Source organism: Dipteris shenzhenensis, chromosome 30, assembly GCF_047967505.1.
Source record: "Dipteris shenzhenensis isolate YYH24624 ecotype China chromosome 30, Dip_SZ_1.0, whole genome shotgun sequence".
Lineage (NCBI taxonomy): Eukaryota > Viridiplantae > Streptophyta > Polypodiopsida > Gleicheniales > Dipteridaceae > Dipteris > Dipteris shenzhenensis.
Window position 1 is genome coordinate 34,238,596 of NC_141625.1, and position 18,872 is coordinate 34,257,467.

Consider the following 18,872-nt stretch of genomic DNA (forward strand, 5'->3'; position numbering starts at 1 on the left):
CAAAGTCAATGCCCTTCTCCTGCTTAAATCCCTTGGCAACCAATCTGGCCTTATACCTCGGTAAAGCATTTGAATCCACTTTGACTTTGTAAACCCACTTGCATGGCAAAACCTTTCTGCCTGCAGGTAGCTGCACCAAGTCCCATGTATCATTTTGAAGTAGGGAGTCCATTTCAGATTGCATGGCTTTCTCCCACTTCCTTTTCTCTGTTCTTCCCATAGCTTCCTTGAAGCTGGAAGGCTCACCACAATCTGTCAGCATGATAAAATCAGCCACATTATTGGCTCCTGGAACAAACCTGTCAGGAGGCCGTTGTACACGGGTGCTCCTCCTAACAAAATGTTCTGGATTAGGCTGCTGTCTAGCCTATTCGTCATGCATGACGGGCGGCTGTACCACCATATTTGGCTGTTCTACAGCCCCATTTGCTGGCATATCCAGTGGTGCATCATTGGCAAAATTATTTGGCTGATTTTCAGCCTGCATACCCTCTTGAACAGGGTTATCTGCAGCAGCCTGCTGCTGCATATAAATGGGCATTCTTTGCTGTCCGACATCATCATAAATAACCCTCCTGTATTCCACAGGTTGCACGGGTTCTTTGTGTACACTATCCTCTTTAAAGATGACATCATTGCTGCGTATAATCTTCCGTTTAACGGGATCCCATAACCTGTACCCCATTTCACCTTCGTCACCATAACCCATAAAGATGCATCTGGAAGACTTTGGCTCCAGTTTGGTGCGCAGTTCTTTGCGTATATGAGCAAAGCACTCGCAGCCAAACACACGTAAGTGCTTATATGAAGGTGGCTTGCCAGACCACACCTCCTCTGGCACTTTCAACTCCAAAGCCTTGTTCGGCGACCTGTTAATTATGTGAACTGCTGTTTGCACGGCTTCTGCCCAAAAGCCATGGGGCAATGCAGCATAAGACAACATACATCGAACCTTCTCCTGAATAGTTCGATTCATCCGCTCACTCACACCATTTTGAGATGCATTATGAGGGGTTGTGAGTTCCTGTTTAATGCCCTTAGCTTCGCAAAACTGTACAAATACTCACCCCCATTATCGGATCTGAGGCATTTCAGCCTGCGACCTGTCCGATTCTCAACCCGAGCGACAAACTTCTTAAAAGCATCTAAGGCATCGCTCTTATGCTTCAAGAAATAGACCCACACTTTGCGTGTGGCATCATCAATAAAAGTAATGAAATACTTTGCACCCCCTAGTGATAGCTGTGGCATCTCACACAAATCAGTGTGCACTAGATCAAGCGGTGCTCTATTTTGGGGAGTTCTCCTCTTATGAGGAGTCATAGAATGCTTGCCAAATATGCAATGATCACAAGTAGGCAAATCTGAAAATGAAAGAGACGGCAGATAACCCAAACGTGACAGTTCTTGCATTCCTTTAACGGACATGTGTCCCAACCGGCTATGCCACAATGAAACCTTTGGCAGCTCGGTTATGGCAACAACATGATTACCTACACTGGAAACATAAAGAGGGTACAAGGTATCACTCTTATAACCCTCAGCCACTACAACCTGGCCATCAGTAATCACCCATTTGGAATCCCCAAATGTGGTGTGGTAACCACTGTCATCCAACAAGCCAGTGCTAATCAGATTTTTCTTGATTTGCGGCACATGGCGAACACCATCAAGCATAAATGTGCGTCCATCAGGGAATACTATCTGTATACTGCCAATCCCTGCAATCTGACATGCATAGTTGTTCCCAAGGTGAACAACTCCATGAGTACCTGTGTAGGAAGTAAACCACTCCCTATGAGGAGTAACATGAAAAGAAGCACCTGAATCCAAGAGCCAGGTGTGCATGTCATGGCCATCAACAACCAATGTATGTGCAATAACAGCAGAAGAGCATAAAACATCATGTCTGTCACTGTCACTGTCCTCTGCTGCAACATTCACTGCATCCAAGTCATCTGCCTTGGCCTTGCCCTTGCCTTTGCTTCCACTGCCTGCATCCTTTGTCTCAGCCTTCTTGGCTTTCTGATCCCGTATAAACTTGAAGCACTTAGACTTCACATGTCCCTTCTTGCCACAGTAAAAGCATTCAATATCCTTTTTGCCACGGGACTGACTGCGGGATTTGGACTTGCTAGCAGTTTTCCCCTTCTGCTGAGTCCTGCCTCTTTCTTGTACCTGCAAAGCATTTGAAGACTTGCTGCCCGCATTATTCTTTCTGCTCATCTCCTCCATAAGGAGAGAGCTCTCCACATCAGCATATATAAGAGTGACATTTGAATTAGACAGGGTGGTCTTGAAAGTGTCCCAACTCTCAGGGAGGGTACACAACAAGAAAGTAACCTTGAACTCCTCATCAAGGTTCAACCCCTGTGCAATCAGCTGTGTAAAGATGGCATTGAACTCACTCAAGTGTGAGGTCATAGCTGTACCTTCCTTCATGCGAAGATCAACCAGCTTCTTCAACCAATAAACCTTACTGGCTAAACTCTTTTGGGCATACAACTCTGCTAGCCTCTGCCATAGGCCATAAGAGGTCTTTTCAGCCTGAACATTGAACACAAGAGAATCACTGAGAGTAAGCATGATAGCAGCCCTCGCGGACAAATCTAGCTCCTCCCACTCATCATCTGACATCCCAGATGGCTTGACACCCTTCACCCTTATGGGCTTAGAAATCTTCTTTAGCAGAAGTACATTCAAACACTGTTCTGCCCATAATGCATAATTGTGTGCCCCTTCCAATTTTTTTATGTTCAGAATTGATGATTCACTTCCCCCTGATGCCATATCAGATAAGGAAAGTACCTGACTCCCTGTAAGTCAAAAATGACTGAATAAAATTATGATTTCTCAGAAAAACCTGCTCTATCAAGAGCCAGGAGCACTCACAATAGTGCTGTTTTTACTGTCAAAAAGCATGCAGCAAAACAGTAAATTTCCCTCCAGTTACTGTACCTTCTGACACACTGTACCGTGCTCAAATAGGCATAAACCAGTAATTTCAGAATGCTGCAGCTGTTCCACAAGTGCTTTATCAGTGCATCATCAGCTGACGAAGCACAAAACACTGCTGTCTTGGACACTTCTCCCACCTCAGATGAGGTATTGCACTGATTTTATATGCATAAACCACTTGTCATACACTGTTTTATTCACTGAAAAAAGGCTCCAGACACTTCAGCCTGTCACAAACCTGCAACAGAAAATGGGACAAATCCCAAGCAATCACCCTTCTGCCAAGGGGATAAAAGGCATCTGAAGGTCTCAAACAGTAACTCTAGTGCTCTCAAGCAAAATCTGGGCAAAAGCCCCTTGATTTGACACCTGTACCAAGTGAAAAAACACCTCAACACTGAGGTAGCATACAAAATACAGCGCTCTCCTGGCACTTTCACCTGACAATGCAATGCATAAACAGCCCTGTGTACACAATAACAACACAGATCCCAACGTACAAACACTGAAGAGAAAATCTTTTGAGCACTGTCAACGATGGACAGTTAGGGACCGAGTAAACTCGATGCGCCCTGGCCAAGCGTGGCTCAACTGAGATTTTTCAAGGTGTCGTACACAAAATGTGACCTGCAGAAATGTCACTGAATACACTGCGGAAACAAGACCAATGTGGGCTCCCTGGCTCCACACTACCTCAAGGCATACACTGCATAAGCTTCCACGCAAAAGCCCTTTGAAAATGTCACCCAAAAGCTGAGATTTGCACTCAGCAAAAGCATAAAAAACCCTCTGCAAAATCAAGGCATTTGACCTTCCCGAAACAAGATAACTGTGCAACCACCACACACTGTGGTACTAGTCACCTCAAGCACGAGGGACACGAGGGTACTTGCTGTACCTTCAACACACAGTTGTGAGAACTGAACAAGCGGGAATGTAGAGCAGAGTGCTCTCTCTTTTTCTTCTTCCCCAAAAAAAAAAAAACTGCTGTACCTGCTGTACTTGATGTACCTGTGTACTTGCTGTACCTGCTGTACCGGCTGTACTTGCTGGACCTGCTGTACCTATGCAAGGTACAAATCCCAAAAAACAAATTTTGAAATGTTCTCCCTGACGCAGTGTCCCTGACGCAGCCCGTACGGTGGCGTCCGTACAGTACGGCCGCCTGTACGGTGTCCGTACGGCGGTACGGACGGCCGTACATCCGTACAGCGGCTGTACAGTGCACGAAGTGTTGCGCACACACAGCTAGCAGCAGCTAGCTGCTGCTGCGACTAAGGCTACCCCGCGCTGCCTGCGCGCCGCCTTGCTCGATGCCTCTCTGCCCGCGCTGCCTGCGCGTGCACCTGCGCACCGCCTCTCTGCCCGCGATGCCCACGCTGCCTGCGCAATGCCCAGCTCCACCCGCGCTGCCTGCACGCTGCCCCGCTATGAGCTCGCTGCTGCCGCTGCTGAGGGCACGAGGCCCGAGGGGATAGGGAGGGGTAGAGAGAGGTAGGCAGGAGTGGAGAGGGAGAGGGAGAGATGAAGGCTCTGATACCAGTTGAGAGGGAAAGAATGAGGGAGAAGTACAACGGGGAGAGAGTGAGAGAGAGGGTTGACAGAAAAGATGTGGGTGTGAAGTGATGAGCCACACCACAAACTCATAGGTTTTATTAGGATTAGGTTTTTCACCCTATGACTGTCTTAAGACAGTAATAGGTGTCATATCTTTAATAAAGGGGTGGCAATGTGCCTTTACCCCAACATCTTCAATAAGGGGCGCAAAGGTTTGGGGCCAATCTGTGTCTTTGACTTTGTGCAGGGGCACTCTAGCTCCCAATCTGCTGGTAATACTTTTGCGGAATCGTTAATGTAACAGTGTTGACTGGTTACTTGTTAGTTTTACTGCCCCTTGATTTATTCAAGGCCGGCTTCACTTCCAACTTCCACTGATTGAATGTTGGAAAACTGAAAGGAAAGCAAAGAGTGGACACAAACTCAGAATACTTGCATTACTTGGTTGTAGAATGAAGAAGAGTGAGGTCCTTAAGTAGGCACCTCATACATGCTCACTGACATCACTGATGACTTCAGAGCTCCACAATCATCTCCTCAATCTGCTCCTAGATTCTCTCAATCATCCTATGTGGCTCTCCACCACCTAACTGTGCTTGTGGGCACCTAACTGTGCCTCTAGCACTCACACATAGAAACATAAGGTGTGCCTGAGGCATACACCTTGAGATATCCCAACAATCCCCCCCTCAAGGGAATGCCTCAGGCTATGTCAAGGATACATCTAGTCTCATAGTTTCTCATGCCATCTCATGGTGGTCAAGGATAAATCTATGGCTAGGTTCTCATGCTAGCAAGGGTTCCCATGGGTGTAAGGTAAACAAAAGGGATACAGAAAGACCTTCCAATGGTTATCTCCCCTGCATGTACATGCACACAATGTCTGCAGGAGGTACCATGGAACAAAACATACACATGGCCTACATCATAAGGTGACCAGAGGTGTTTACAAAACACACAAAACACAATAGTTTATTTTCATTCATTTTGGAGGACTATCCAGGCTGAGTATCTTGACATAAAAAGAGAGATCTGGAGCATACATAGAGATGTTTAAAATGCATAATCTTCATGGGATGCCTCATCTTGTGGAGGCTCAACTGTAAGTAGATTTGCATTTTCTTTCTTTGCTTTGGCTCTGCAAAACTTCTCATTATGGTTGTTCTTGCCACAGTGCTTGCATGGATTAATTTTGAAGCAGTCCTTTGAAAGGTGATTTGTCTTTCCACAGTGATTGCAAGGAGTATACTTGCCCTTCTGGACTTTTATAGCATAAGCAGTGTCATTGCCTTTCCTGAGCTCCATATGCCTTTCTTCTTCTTGGAGAGCAGAGATAATACCTTCAAGATTAGGATTATGAAGATTTTTCAAAGTGGTAACTATGTGATCATAATCTTCAGGCATGCTCTTAAGTAACACTGCCATAGCATCATCTGGAGAAATAGGAGAGTTGATAGAAGCTAATTGAGTCATAAGACTCCGCATATAGTTGACATGAGCTGCTAAAGTAGTACCACTAGTCATCTTCAATTCAAAGAAAGAGATTTTAAGTGATAGTTTAGAGATGTGAGAGCTTGCACCAAAATCATGTCTAGCTTCTGCCAAGCTTCCGAAAGAGACTCCAAGTCAGAGATATGGTGTATATAATCATCACCTAGAGCAAGAGCAATTATACCATATGCTTTTTCTTCTCTTGCTGGATCCCTTGCCGGTCGTGTCGGAGTTGAAGATTGTCCAGCATTTGAGGCCGTAGAAGAAGCGGTAGGAGTAGGTTTGACAAGTCCCCATAAGTTCTCCCGCATCAATGCAAATTTTACCTTCATTTGCCATGTATGGAATCCCTTTCCATTGAACTTCTCAAGATTATATAAGGTAGCCATGAGAGGGTCTAACCCAGATATTGGGCAGTGTCTATCTCTCTTACAAGGCAAAAATAACTGAAATGCTTCCAAAGTATAGGCACTTGATGTAGCAAATAGTAGTGACTAGTTTTCAAACAATGATGCTACTTTTTGCATGCTTCATAGGAGTGGATGAAATAAACACTTTTCAATCACAACCAGGTCTAGCAAGTCAAAACAAAACTGAAGCAATACTTGTAGTGAAGTTATTGAAAACTTCAAAAGACCAGAAATGCTAGAGTAGCATTTTATGTAGCATCATTTTCAAAAGTATGTCAAAACTGTCAAAACTAGAGAGCTGAACTTGGAGGGCTCATATCACACTCTTCAAAGCAAAAGAAAGGGGGCTTTCTGAGGCAAAAGAAAGCTGGTATACCACAGTAGATCCTCTGGGAAGAAGAGGCGAAAATATGCGTCAGGTCGCCTTCACCTTCTTGAACAAAGTCGACTGGTTTTTCTCTGTTTTCTCCTTCAATATGCAGCCATTGCTGCTCAGATTTCAGCACAAGGTAGCTCTAGGTATGGAGAAGCTTGCCCTGAAAGGAATTAGACAAAGACGGAGCAAGCGCAAAGAAAACGCAGGAAGAAGATTCGACGAAGTTCGTGCAATGGCGACCAGCAGAGCGGGTTATTCTCCAATTGCTTGCAGCCCGAAATTCGCCCTAACAAGAGGGATCTCCAGCTGGAAGGGCGTGGGAAATGGGTGAGAATTGGAGGAGAACAAGCTCAAGCAAATTTTTGGAAGAAGAGGGAGAGATGGTGAAGAAGAAGAAGAGGAAGAAGATGATGATGTGGCAAAAATGGGCTCAAGGGGGATCAAATGGCTCTGATACCATGTTGGAAAACTGAAAGGAAAGCAAAGAGTGGACACAAACTCAGAATACTTGCATTACTTGGTTGTAGAATGAAGAAGAGTGAGGTCCTTAAGTAGGCACCTCATACATGCTCACTGACATCACTGATGACTTCAGAGCTCCACAATCATCTCCTCAATCTGCTCCTAGATTCTCTCAATCATCCTATGTGGCTCTCCACCACCTAACTGTGCTTGTGGGCACCTAACTGTGCCTCTAGCACTCACACATAGAAACATAAGGTGTGCCTGAGGCATACACCTTGAGATATCCCAACATTGAAGCTGGTGAGCCACAAGACTGCCAGGCATTCTGCTTCATTCCAACTCCTCTCCATTAATGCAGACAACTTCCTGCTCGGATCAGCAACCTTTGCAACATGCAGAAGGGATAGCAGCCCCACCCACGATCGTTGAGGGCAGAGGAAGCATGCAGGGGACAAAATCACTCGGCCTGCCTCTCTCCCTCCCTCCGCTCAGCCTGCCTCATATAACTTCTCATTTTCTGTCAATTTGGCAATTTAGACCGCTCTCTGTCTCTCGTGGACATGTTTCCTTCGTGAAAACACCACAAGGCCATGACCCTCTAGATTGAGAGCTCTCAACGCCCTGGACAATGTCAAGACCAAGATCCCCCTAATTTAATCTAACCAGGGAGCAGAGAGGGAGGGAAAGGCGAGAGGGAGTAGGGAGGGAGCGAGGGGCGGGAGGCAGCAGCGAGGAAAAGGCGAGAGGGAGGGAGAGAGTATATGGGGTGGGAGCGATGGAGGAGATGATTGAATTTCACCCTCAAGCTCATCGGAGATGGACAAAGCAAGATGCAGGCCGAGAGGGAAGCTTGAGAGGGAGGCAGACGAAGCTAGAATGCAGGGAATTTTTTTCATCTCAACATATCTCGGAGACGCTCCCTTGTCTTGAATGGTTACATGATGCTGTGCAGTGAAGTTCTATGCTTTGAGTTTTGTTTGTGAACAAAGGCAATCAATTAAGTTGGCTGTATTTTTCATCCTTGTGAGATAGTAGAGACAGATACACTGCCCTTAGTGATCTAAGGCCGGTTACACCCTTCTCTCTGTCAGCTCTTTCTCAGATAATCACTTTGCCATCCCTGTAGGCAGCCCATTTCCCTTCTTCCCTTGCTGCCATTACCTGTGTCATGCCTTCCCTTCTATGTTCTTGCTGTAGAAGGGTGAGGTCATTACCTTCAAGGATGCTCCCATGCTCATGAGGTTGGACCTATCTATTGCAGTTTCAGCACTAATGGTGTTGTTTGTATCTCGGTCTTCCCTACCCTCCAAGCTGTCTCACATGTAAGGTTGACTCCCATCTTGGCAAATAGGGCTTGAGCATCTGCCATTGGGGTATCTCCCACAGTGAGACCTCTAACTAGGACATTCATTGCTTTACCGGCCCATCTTTTCTCTTCCTCTAGTGTCTCAGAAATGAGCTCTTTTTTGGGAGCTGTTGATCCCTTTTTAACAACTTTTGTCCATTCAAGCATCACTTCTTTCCCCTTGTTGAGCTGTTGTGCGAACTCGGCATGTTTACCATTCATGGTAGTTTGCATGGCCTCCATCTCTTTCTTAAGAGCTGCATTTTCTGCTTTGAGCTCATCCATAACTTTGCTGCCTCCATCTGATGTTATTTGCTTGCCCTTCATTTGTTGTAGCTCAGTCCCCAATGTGTGTACTCTGTCTTGTAGCTTGGTCTTCTAATTTTCCCATTCTGCTCTCTCCTTCTCCCATTCTTCTTTGTTGGCCTTCTCCTTCCTCCATTCTTCTTGTACCTTCCCACCTTGTTTCTGAATCTCAGCCAGTGTTTTGTCGACATGCGCTCTCTCAGCCAATAGGGCCACATTGGTGGCCTCCAAGCTGTCTATTTTTTCGATCAGCACGAGGCAGATTTTGTTGAGGCATGTGAGTACCTTTGTAGTGCCTTTGTGAGCTGTCCCTGTAGAAAGGGCTTCCATGGCTGTCTCCAAAGCTAGTTTGCCCCATGTTCTTCGACTCCTGCTCTTGTAGGCATGGTGTTTCAGCCAATTAATAGAAGGTGCAGTAATTATTGGCTTGAAAGTCTGGGGAGTGGAAGATCAAACGGAGGTGTTGAAATTGACGAGAGAGAGAGAGAGAGAGAGAGAGAGAGAGAGGTTTACTAATGTCCGCGGAAGGTCAAAAAGGCCAATGAGACCAAGTATATAATACAGGAACACCCTTTATAGTGGAACTAGATGTGTTTTGCACTCCAAGCATAACACATCTTGAGCATGATTCTCAAGGACATGGGTCCTATCAAGTGTGTGTATGCCATGAGCGATTTGAGCTTTGTGAGGGTACCCTATTATAGAGTAACACATCTTGAGCATGATTCTCAAGCACATGGGTCCTATCAAGTGTATGCCATGAGCGATCTAAGCTTTGTGAGGAGGGACTGACTAGGGTCCCTGCGGGAGTCGTGGTATCTTTGAAACAAGTTGATGGGGCGCTTGCTTATTGACCCTCAAGCCAACCTTCATTGGTCTGACATATACAGAGTGTCAGAGAGTCGTGCTATAGTGGAAGCATGTCTCGATATTTTACCTTATATGTCCCCCAAGAGAACTAAAAATAAATCTTGATCTTCCCCAAATTGCCATGGTAAGTTAAACTAAGTTATCTGTGCCCTAATAAAAGATAAAAATTAACCTAAGGTCCCTCGCCGCCGTTGACATCCATCGCCATGGCTGAGATGTTTGAATGCCCCTACTCAGAAACATAGAGAGTGACACCTCTTGGCCCCAACACTTGGCACCTTTTGCGGTATTTATTTAAATTGGTTAGCTCAAAGATACAAAGGGACTCCCTTCAAGAGCTCACCCGCAGGTGCAACCCAATACAACGCCAACCCGTGGCTGTGCTAGTGACCAACTCCCAGTGCTATTACCTTGGTTCCTTCCAGCAGACATGCATATTCACAAGTAGACCAGTCTGACAGCATGCCAAGCAATGCATTTCCCATTTCCAAGCCATTACCGAGCCCAAGGCCAACCATTGCATCCCCAAGAAGAGAGTATCACAACCAGTGCCCCAATCCTCTTCCGGGCCAACGCAGGGCATCCAACCTAGCAGGAACTCAATAGGAATGGCTGTAGCAAAGAGTGTAGAAGGAAGATGAGAATTCAGCCAACAGAAAGAGCCTGTTTCAGCCCGAAACAGCTCCAGAAGTAGGATGAGAAGCGGACAGCAAACTCTAGTAGGAGAGAGCTGCCTAGGAGTGTCTTCCAGCACCTGAAAAGATCAGAGAGAAGTGCATCCAGCAAGCTGTAGCAGATCAGCCAAGAATGCGTCCACCAGAACAGAGTTTACAACCCACAAACAGCTCCGTTTTCAGTGCACCTTGCACAAGGCAGGAGCAAGAAGAGAGGCGCCCATGAATATGGTTTCAGATGCAGAAAAGAAGAACTTATATCGCAAAGAAAGTTGAAAACAGCTTCAAAATTGGCCCAGAGTGAAGGCGTCCAGGACCCAGAAGCATGCTAGCAATAGAGGGCACCAAGGGGAGGAGAACTGTCGTGAGAAAGCACGAAATTCCAGTTCAGCAAGCAAAGGAAAAGCTGCAGAAATCCGCCATGAAGAGAATGAGGCTGCTCTAGTAGGGGTGAAGTCTCAACACAGAAGGGAAAGCCAAGGAAGGGATCCAGGGGCTTCCAGAGGTGACACAAGGCAAGCAGATAGGCCACCAACAGACACCTAAGCAAAATAAGGCGTGGGATTTTTAATGCCCCTAGGGGGTCACATGGCACACCATGACCCTAGTGCAAAGGAACCAATGACCCTATTTTGAAGGATCTCTAGGGGGTCAATTTTTAAAGGATGACCCCACTCAACCAAACCAATGACCTTAGAAAATTAAACCACTCTAATAGCACCAGGAGTTGCACTTGTTGCACATAAAATCATAGGTACCTTTTGGGCATTAACTAAGGCCCCTAGCCTAGTACGCTAGGCCAAATTCAGTGACAATTAGTTTAGACACTTCACCACCATCACCACGTCCCCGTGACAAGGGAGAAGGGGAGAAGGAAGAGAGGGAACTATGACTATGTCAGAGCCGGGAGGGGAGTGCACAAAACAAGCTAAGTATGGCTGTATGGAATTGTAATGGTACCCTTTGGTCCGACCCACATGGCTTCTCGGAGACATACACAGACAGAGACATCATATTCTACACTGAGACACATGAGAGCCCAGAGAAAGGGCTGCCCACAGTGACAGGGCAGGGTACATTTGGGAGTCACTTCATAGGAGAGAATTGAGGAGAAATAGTGGAGTATGAGGCTCTGGAGGTGTAGCTGTCCTTTTCAAGACACACTTGAGACCACTCATATCTGTGGTACGAAGAGAGGAACATGCACATCATATGTGGATATGAGTACAGTTACTAGATCCCCGACCGATCTTCATTGCAGTATGCTACTTCCCTCCAGACACGTCATCATATGCCCATGATGTCACTACAGAGGGACATAGCCCTTATGAGACGATACATGATGATATCGTAGAGTTCTCTAGACAAGGAGACGCCCTCCTTCTAGGGGATTTCAATGCAAGGACGAGGGATAGGCAAGTGGGCTTACTTGACTTCACATAAGAGAGACCCCCACATGATGCCGGAGTTAGATACAGCAGAGCTTGGGATTCGGAGACATTCTGCAAATACCTCACATGTGACAACATACGAGCAACACCTACTTGAGCTAGGAGCTATTCATGACCTCATCATCTACAATGGGCTCCAGAGATGGCCATCATCTAGGGGATTCACATGTTTCCCACATGGAGGTAGGACTAGCACAGTAGACTACCTACTGGGCCCATTGGCTTTTGTCTCACGGATACATGACCTCACTGTACCCCCCCCCACTCGGAGCCAACCACTCATATCCGACCTACGGTGTTCTTGCTACTACCCCAGTCACAGGGAGAGTTCCTACCGCAGTCCGTACCCAAATCCACTTTGATCGTGCCCTTGATCCAATGTATGTGTGTCACTTAGCCACAGAGCTTCCGGCCCTACTGGAGGGTGATTTAGACCCCGCCCACGCTTCAGCCACCCTTGTCACAGTGATACAGGATGTTGCCACTAGATCCTTTCCTACGACCTGATCTTCACAGGTACGAGATGGGAAGATGCCTCAAAACCCCTGGTTTGATGATGAGTGCAGAGAGATGCAAGGCCACCTCACACGGGAGCGAGCCTTGGGTCAGTTGACGTCACACGAGGCACACCCGACCTTTCAACGGCTGACACACCACAAGAGACGAGCCTTCCTCACACACAAGATGGATGAGATCATCAGATCATTTCACGGAGGAGACCCGACCACTGGCTGGGGACTTCTTTCAGAGGGGAAGCCACCCATCCCCATCACTGATTCGGGAGTGTGGCACACTTATGCATGCTTCCTATATGATGTCCCGAGGCAAACACCGCCAGACGTGTCCTCTATCCAGGCCCACTACCTACCATCTAATCGCAATGCAGACTGTGCAAGCTGCACTTCGCCGGCTCCACAACCGGAAAGCACAAGATCATGAGGGCCTCTAGACAGAGCACTTTGCACATGGGTAGGAGCTGTCATTGAGGAGGCGAGGTTCAAACATTAGAAAGTCTACACATGTTTCATAGACTTTCGAAAGGCTTTCGACACTATCCCACGATCCTGTATGATCAAGAGACTACAGGAGACGCAGATTCTAGAGACACTGATCTGGGGTGTGATCAGCCTATATGAGTCAGTCAGAGGTAGGGTCTGTGCTCAAGGCGATCTATCGGATTGGGTCGTGAGCACAATTGGGGTGAAGCAAAGCTGCCCTCTTTCACCAACTCTCTTTGGACTCTACATCGATGAGATCACATCTTTCATAGATCGCTCTAGGGGGCAAGGGTTCATTACTGGGTGATCTCATACAGACATTGTTATACGCTTATATCCTCTTCTGCGAAGGGGCTGCAAAGAGATCTGGAGGCATTAGAGGGGTTCTGCAGAGAGAGAGACCTGACGGTCAACCTTGGGAAAACTAAGGTTATGATCTTCAACACCTCACGAGCACAATTGGGGTGAAGCAAGGCTGCCCTCTCTCACCGACTCTCTTTGGACTCTACATCGATGAGATCACATCTTTCATACATCGCCTACGGGGCGAGGGTTCATTACTGGGTGATCTCCTCATACAGATATTGTTATACGCAAATAATACAGTCCTTATATCCTCTTCGGCGAAGGGGCTGCAGAGAGATTTGGAGGCATTAGATGTGTTCTGCAGAGAGAGAGAGACCTGACGGTCAACCTTGGGAAAACTAAGGTTATGATCTTCAACACCTCACGAGCAACGATTCGCCAACTTGGTTTCACCTATCGTGGTGAGCTAGTGGAGATAGTGCAGTTGTACACATATTTGGGAGCAGTCTTCACAGGACCCATCTTCACAATGACCCATGCAGTCCAGGCACGGCTCACACGAGGGCGTAGTGCTTTGGCTAGACTAGGGCGACAGTGCTTTCAGGCGCACTTCCAAGATCCACCGACAAAGGGTTGCCTTTTTGACACACTAGTGCGACCGACTGCCATGTATGCAGCATCCTTCTGGAGATGCGATCTTCAGAGGACAAATTGGAGGAGCTTCGAGCGGCTACAAGTGACGATGGTGTCCAGGAGGATCCGATGTAAGCCCTCAGTCCCACATGAGATAGTACAGGCAGAGTTCGCCATGACACCTCTCCAGGTTGATGCCATCTTTCAAACAGCGACTTTCATCCACAGAGTTTGGGACTTACCCCACTAGAGACTTCCGAGGTTGGCCCTAGAGTCATCCAGACGACTAGGGGACAGCAGGGCAGACACATGGTATGCATGCATATCTACATGGCTTGCCAGGCATGGTATCCAGATGGACATGCTTACCCCTTTCAGTACAGCATGGATGCGCCCCCGATCCTGCGAGATGAGATAAATCGTATCATACGATTAGACCTCCTCCAGGTTTATACATCCCGGACCTGGGGGGAGGACCAGGAGCTCCCCACCAAGACCCAATTTTACTGCGACCAATTTTAGAGAGTATTAGAGGAGGGATTCATCACCAAACCCCAGTATCTCGAGGACAAAGAAGTCTCCCATGCACTTGAGGATTGCCATTGGTCATTTCGTCCCATCAACTGAGGATTGAGGCAAGAGAGCAGCAGGTATACCCAGAGAGCAACGGATTTGCACGCTATGTACGCTAGGGGCAGTTGAGACAGAGGAGCATTTTCTTTGTGTTTGCCCAGCCTACTACAAGATCCAGGGGCACTACCACTGTCTCTACCTGGAGGGGAGTGGCTTCGGTCCTTTATCACGACTGATCCATTTCAATGACCAGGTCTGTATCGGGCTTTATCTGATGGAGATGCGTCGGCACAGGGAGACACTACTGCGACAGATCAAAGAGCAGTAGGGGATGGCCAGACCACCACAGGACATAGAGGATGACCGGGCACAGCGACGCGTCACAGACTTCTATACATTTGAGTCAGCCCCAAGACATAGTGGAGTGGAGGAGGAGGAGCTAGCCGACACGAGAGCAGTCTTGATGAGCAGCCGACACGGTACAACCGAGAGAGGGACACAAAGACCACATGCACAACAGAGAGTCCCCATAGTACACTCAATTGAGGTCCGACCTATCACAGCTTTCCTCAAGGGGGCCCGACAGAGACGAGAGGTCACTTTGGACATAGCTCAGAGAGTCCAGAGAGCGAGGAGACCGCGTCCCCCACTGCAGCGCAAGACAGCTCGACAGACACAGATACGAGACATCTTCGCAGCCCACCAGCGAGCCATCACTGTACCAGGCTTTGGTTTCTGATCCTGTTTCTGAGTCCCTGTTTTTCAATTTGTACCTTCCCTGTTTTTCAATTTGTACCTGATACTGGATAGGTTGATCTGGTCCACTATGCAGTTGCAGTTGACTATTTCTATTCATGATTATGATTTTGTTAGCATAGATTAGTACTCAGCAAGGGTCCTAGCGTGCCCTTTGCTTCAGCCCACTGAGGCTTGTATGAGTTCGCTTTTCTGTGTACTTTGTCCCATAGGGCCGTGAGGCCTCCCGTGGACGTTAATCTCTCTCTCTCTCTCTCTCTCTTGCTCTCTCTCTCTCTCTCCCCTCACCCATTTCAGGATAATCTTCTGTTGCATGATCTGTTTGCCTTTAAGCAGATATACGGAATTAAGGAATTGTCTTCATGCTGCATGAGTTGGTTCAGCACGCAATGTACCTTTTTCCTGTTGATGGCAAGACAGCCTGTTCCAGTATCGACTATAAAGTACCTAGCACCGAAAGGGAAAAGATAAGACCATTGATGCACATTAACGGTGGAAAATTTAAATTTTGTTTTGCTGTTACAAGCTGTAAGTTAGGCATTTTATTAAAACCAGCCAGAAAAGAGAACATATTCCCATTCCAATATTCACATACCCAGCTTCTTTCCCATTCACAATCGGTCGGACCATGTAATGGCCGCTCTTGGCATATCTCATCTGCAGCCAGGATTTTATAGTTGTGATGTTAGTTTTCAAAAAAAATTCCAAGACCTTCAGTCCGATCTTGTCAACTACAGTCAAAATATGAAACATCCTCGCTTGCCTGAACAGAAGCTTTGTAATTGCTGTCAAACTCAGCTCGAGGATAGTGCCGATTGTAGCGTGGTACCACCAAGCAAAGGGGACATGAGTACACTGATTTGTCACTCTCAACATTCTCGATTGAATCCACTTCGACTTTCATTAATTTAAAGTTTTCCTGCCCTATTGAAGAAGAGGCCCGAGAGCTGAAGATTGGCAATCGACAGTGGCGGTCTGGCTGCACAAAAGTGACACTTTCCATCAAAATAAAAAGTGCACTTATTTACAAGTTCAAATTACAGACCAACGTTAGCAACAACTTTTTAGGACTTTTCTACAAGAGAGTCCCGCGTTACAGACCAGAATGCTTTGCCAGTTCGAAAATTTCCAGCGGTCCCTGAAACAAAACTTTTGAAAAGACATTCGCACAGGCAACCAACTAGTCTTGTCGACCACTACATGTGCCACCACCTGTTGGCACACGCATGATAGACAATCATTAGACCATTGGAGATGACCAAGCGGCAGAATAAGCAAATAATTCCACCCCTGATTATCTTGAACAGCTCCACAAATCCAATAGATATTTTGAAAGTTCTCACGCCAAAAGCATTGATTTAACAGAGATGTAGGTCACTGCTGTGAAAACCTTTCAACACAATCTAAGTGCTTACTTCGCCTTTAGTTTTCAGAAGTTTATGTTATGCCTATCTTCAGTCGTACGTGTCAAAAACAAAAAGATTCAGGGTTGGTTCAGGATAGGCATGCCTCCTTATCCTTCAGCTTGACAGAGAAAACCAATTCAGAGTCCGCAGAGTAAAGCACTGCAGTCGAGCCACGTTCTTCAAGCTGAACAACTAAACGCTTCTGGGCTTCTTCTGTCACCCAAAACCCGGTTCGAACCCACGCACAAAGCGCACACACCTGCAACAAAATGAAAACGGATAGCATAAGAAGCACGGAAGAATATACAATGCAATCTTTCCCCTTTACAGAACTAACGTACACGGAAAGGATATATTGTTTTAACAAAATGCAAACTACAAGCTTAAATCAAGATAGCTGACCTCTCCCTCGTCCAACTCCAGCCTAGAAACTCGACCACCAGCATCAGTATACCATGTGAGATTGCCGTCATGACCCCATTCGTGTGTAAACTCCTCATTTCTAAATTGCTCGTAGAAACGACCGTCCATACACCATTTCATGGTCCAATCACTCTCCATTCCCCACGTCATAGTCTTCCCTGTCAAGAACCTTCTGAGAATGAGGGGATGGAATATACGCCGTGGATGTCCACAATTCTTTGGAAAGATGTGAGCCAAACCTCTTAGCGTAATGTGCTCATCCAAAAGGTAATCCTGCAACCCCATGGCAGCATGGATGCGTTGGAGATTCTCCGTGATTTCGGTCCAATTAGCCTCGCAAGCCTGCATCGGACTCCACACCTGCCCTCTGAAATGCTCCTCGTAAGGATGATTAAGTTTGCACTTGAATCACACAGAAGAAACACTGACAGAAGACACATAAACAGACTCACCTTGTTGATGAAGCTGCCCTTTCAGTGGAGTAGGCATGCTGAGACGGCTTCCCAGGTGCGTTTGACGCAGCTGCAAGGCAAAATTGGCTTCGAAAAGTTAAAAGGCGTCCGATTTGTGAAGTGCAAGGGATGAGGAAGATGTGCGACTCACCGGAACAAACCGCCGTGGATTGCTGGAGCAAGCGTCGAGGTACTGGCAGGGTGCGGGAGACCAGAGAAGGGTGGTGGAATCCGAGAAGGAAACGAGGAGAGGCAAAACTTCTCATGGCAGCTGCGAGGGCAGATCTATCGAGAGCTGAGCAGAGGGCTCGGTCCATAGACTCTGCGCTCGCTCCTTTCTTGCTCTCTTCCTCTTTCTGCTCCCAGCAGTCTCTTCTGCTTCTTCTCTACTTTCTTCTCCCACCAGTCTCTTCTGCTTCTTCTTCGTTCTTAAACCCTTCTTCTTCTTCTTCCTCTCTTCCTCTTTCTCCCAGCAAGTCTCTTCTCTTCTGCTTCTTCTTCGTTCTTAAACCCCTTCTTCTTCTTCTTCTTCTTCCTTTCTTCTCTTCCTCTTTCTCCCAGCAAGTTTCTTCTCTTCTACTTCTTCTTCGTTCTTAACCCCCTTCTTCTTCTTCTTCTTCTTCTTCCTCCTCTCTTCCTCTTTCTCCTGCTCTTACATCTCCCCTGCTCCTCCTCCTCCTCCTCCTTTCTTCTTGTTTCTTAAACCCTCTCTTCTTCTTCTTCTTCTTCTTCTTCTTCCAACAATTTTCTATGGGTTATTTTCATTTCAACTTTTTTGGCCTGTCTAATTAATTGAAAATTTCGTGTTTAGAGAAGCCAAATTATTGGCCTGCCACTTAAGAACTGGAAGCCTAAGTAACTATGGCCCTGCTTGGAGAGGAGAATTTAGCTTGTAGGCTTTTTTAGAAATTCCATATTCCACTACTCTCTATTTCTTGCTATTTGCACCCCTTCTTTTTTTTCCCTCTTTCTCTCTCTCCTCTGCACCATCTCTGGCAGGCTGCACCATCTCTAGGAGGCCCACTGAAATTACTTCACCTTGTTTTTTGAAATTGGTTCTATGTATTTTTGGCCTATCCTCATGGGAAGGTCTAGAAGGTTCTAGTTGGAGATGAGAAACATACATGTTTACTTGGCCAGCACTAGACAGTTCTTGGCACTTCTCAAATCTAGGCCGTTAGAATCATCCCTTGTCTAAAATTATCGATCGTCCAAAAACAACGTGGGTCCAACTGAGTACACTTCCAAAAACAACGTGCCTTCAACAAGTAAAAACCAAGGAAACAACTTCCATGTTAATTCTTTTGTTTCAAAGCCGACGGCTCACAGGTTTTCAGGTGTGCTTCGGCTTGTTGGTTCGTTTCCCTCAACTCTACGATTGTTTTCTAAACGAATAACTTGAGTGCCCGTGTACGTATAGTG

At 46.7% G+C, this 18,872-nt stretch overlaps 1 protein-coding gene across 3 annotated transcripts in view; it reads right to left on the bottom strand.

Moving 5' to 3' along the window:
- The window catches only part of LOC147882019 (uncharacterized), a 49,762-nt gene extending 31,600 nt beyond the window's left edge, over window positions 1-18,162 (bottom strand). The window contains exons 1-9 of one of the 3 annotated variants that reach the window (XM_087401629.1): window positions 17,602-18,162; window positions 17,451-17,520; window positions 17,238-17,365; window positions 16,978-17,156; window positions 16,679-16,834; window positions 16,271-16,381; window positions 15,933-16,148; window positions 15,765-15,826; window positions 15,565-15,616 (exon numbers count right to left, since the gene is read on the bottom strand). In XM_087401629.1, the coding sequence (XP_087257755.1) occupies window positions 15,565-15,616; window positions 15,765-15,826; window positions 15,933-16,148; window positions 16,271-16,381; window positions 16,679-16,834; window positions 16,978-17,156; window positions 17,238-17,365; window positions 17,451-17,520; window positions 17,602-17,767 (1,140 nt within the window). In that variant the 5' untranslated portion in view covers window positions 17,768-18,162. Of the gene's footprint in view, window positions 1-15,564; window positions 15,617-15,764; window positions 15,827-15,932; window positions 16,149-16,270; window positions 16,382-16,678; window positions 16,835-16,977; window positions 17,168-17,237; window positions 17,366-17,450; window positions 17,521-17,601 lie in introns of those variants that run through there. The other 2 variants (XM_087401630.1, XM_087401631.1) reach the window with 2 other exon arrangements.
- Between the last annotated feature and the right edge of the window lie 710 nt (window positions 18,163-18,872).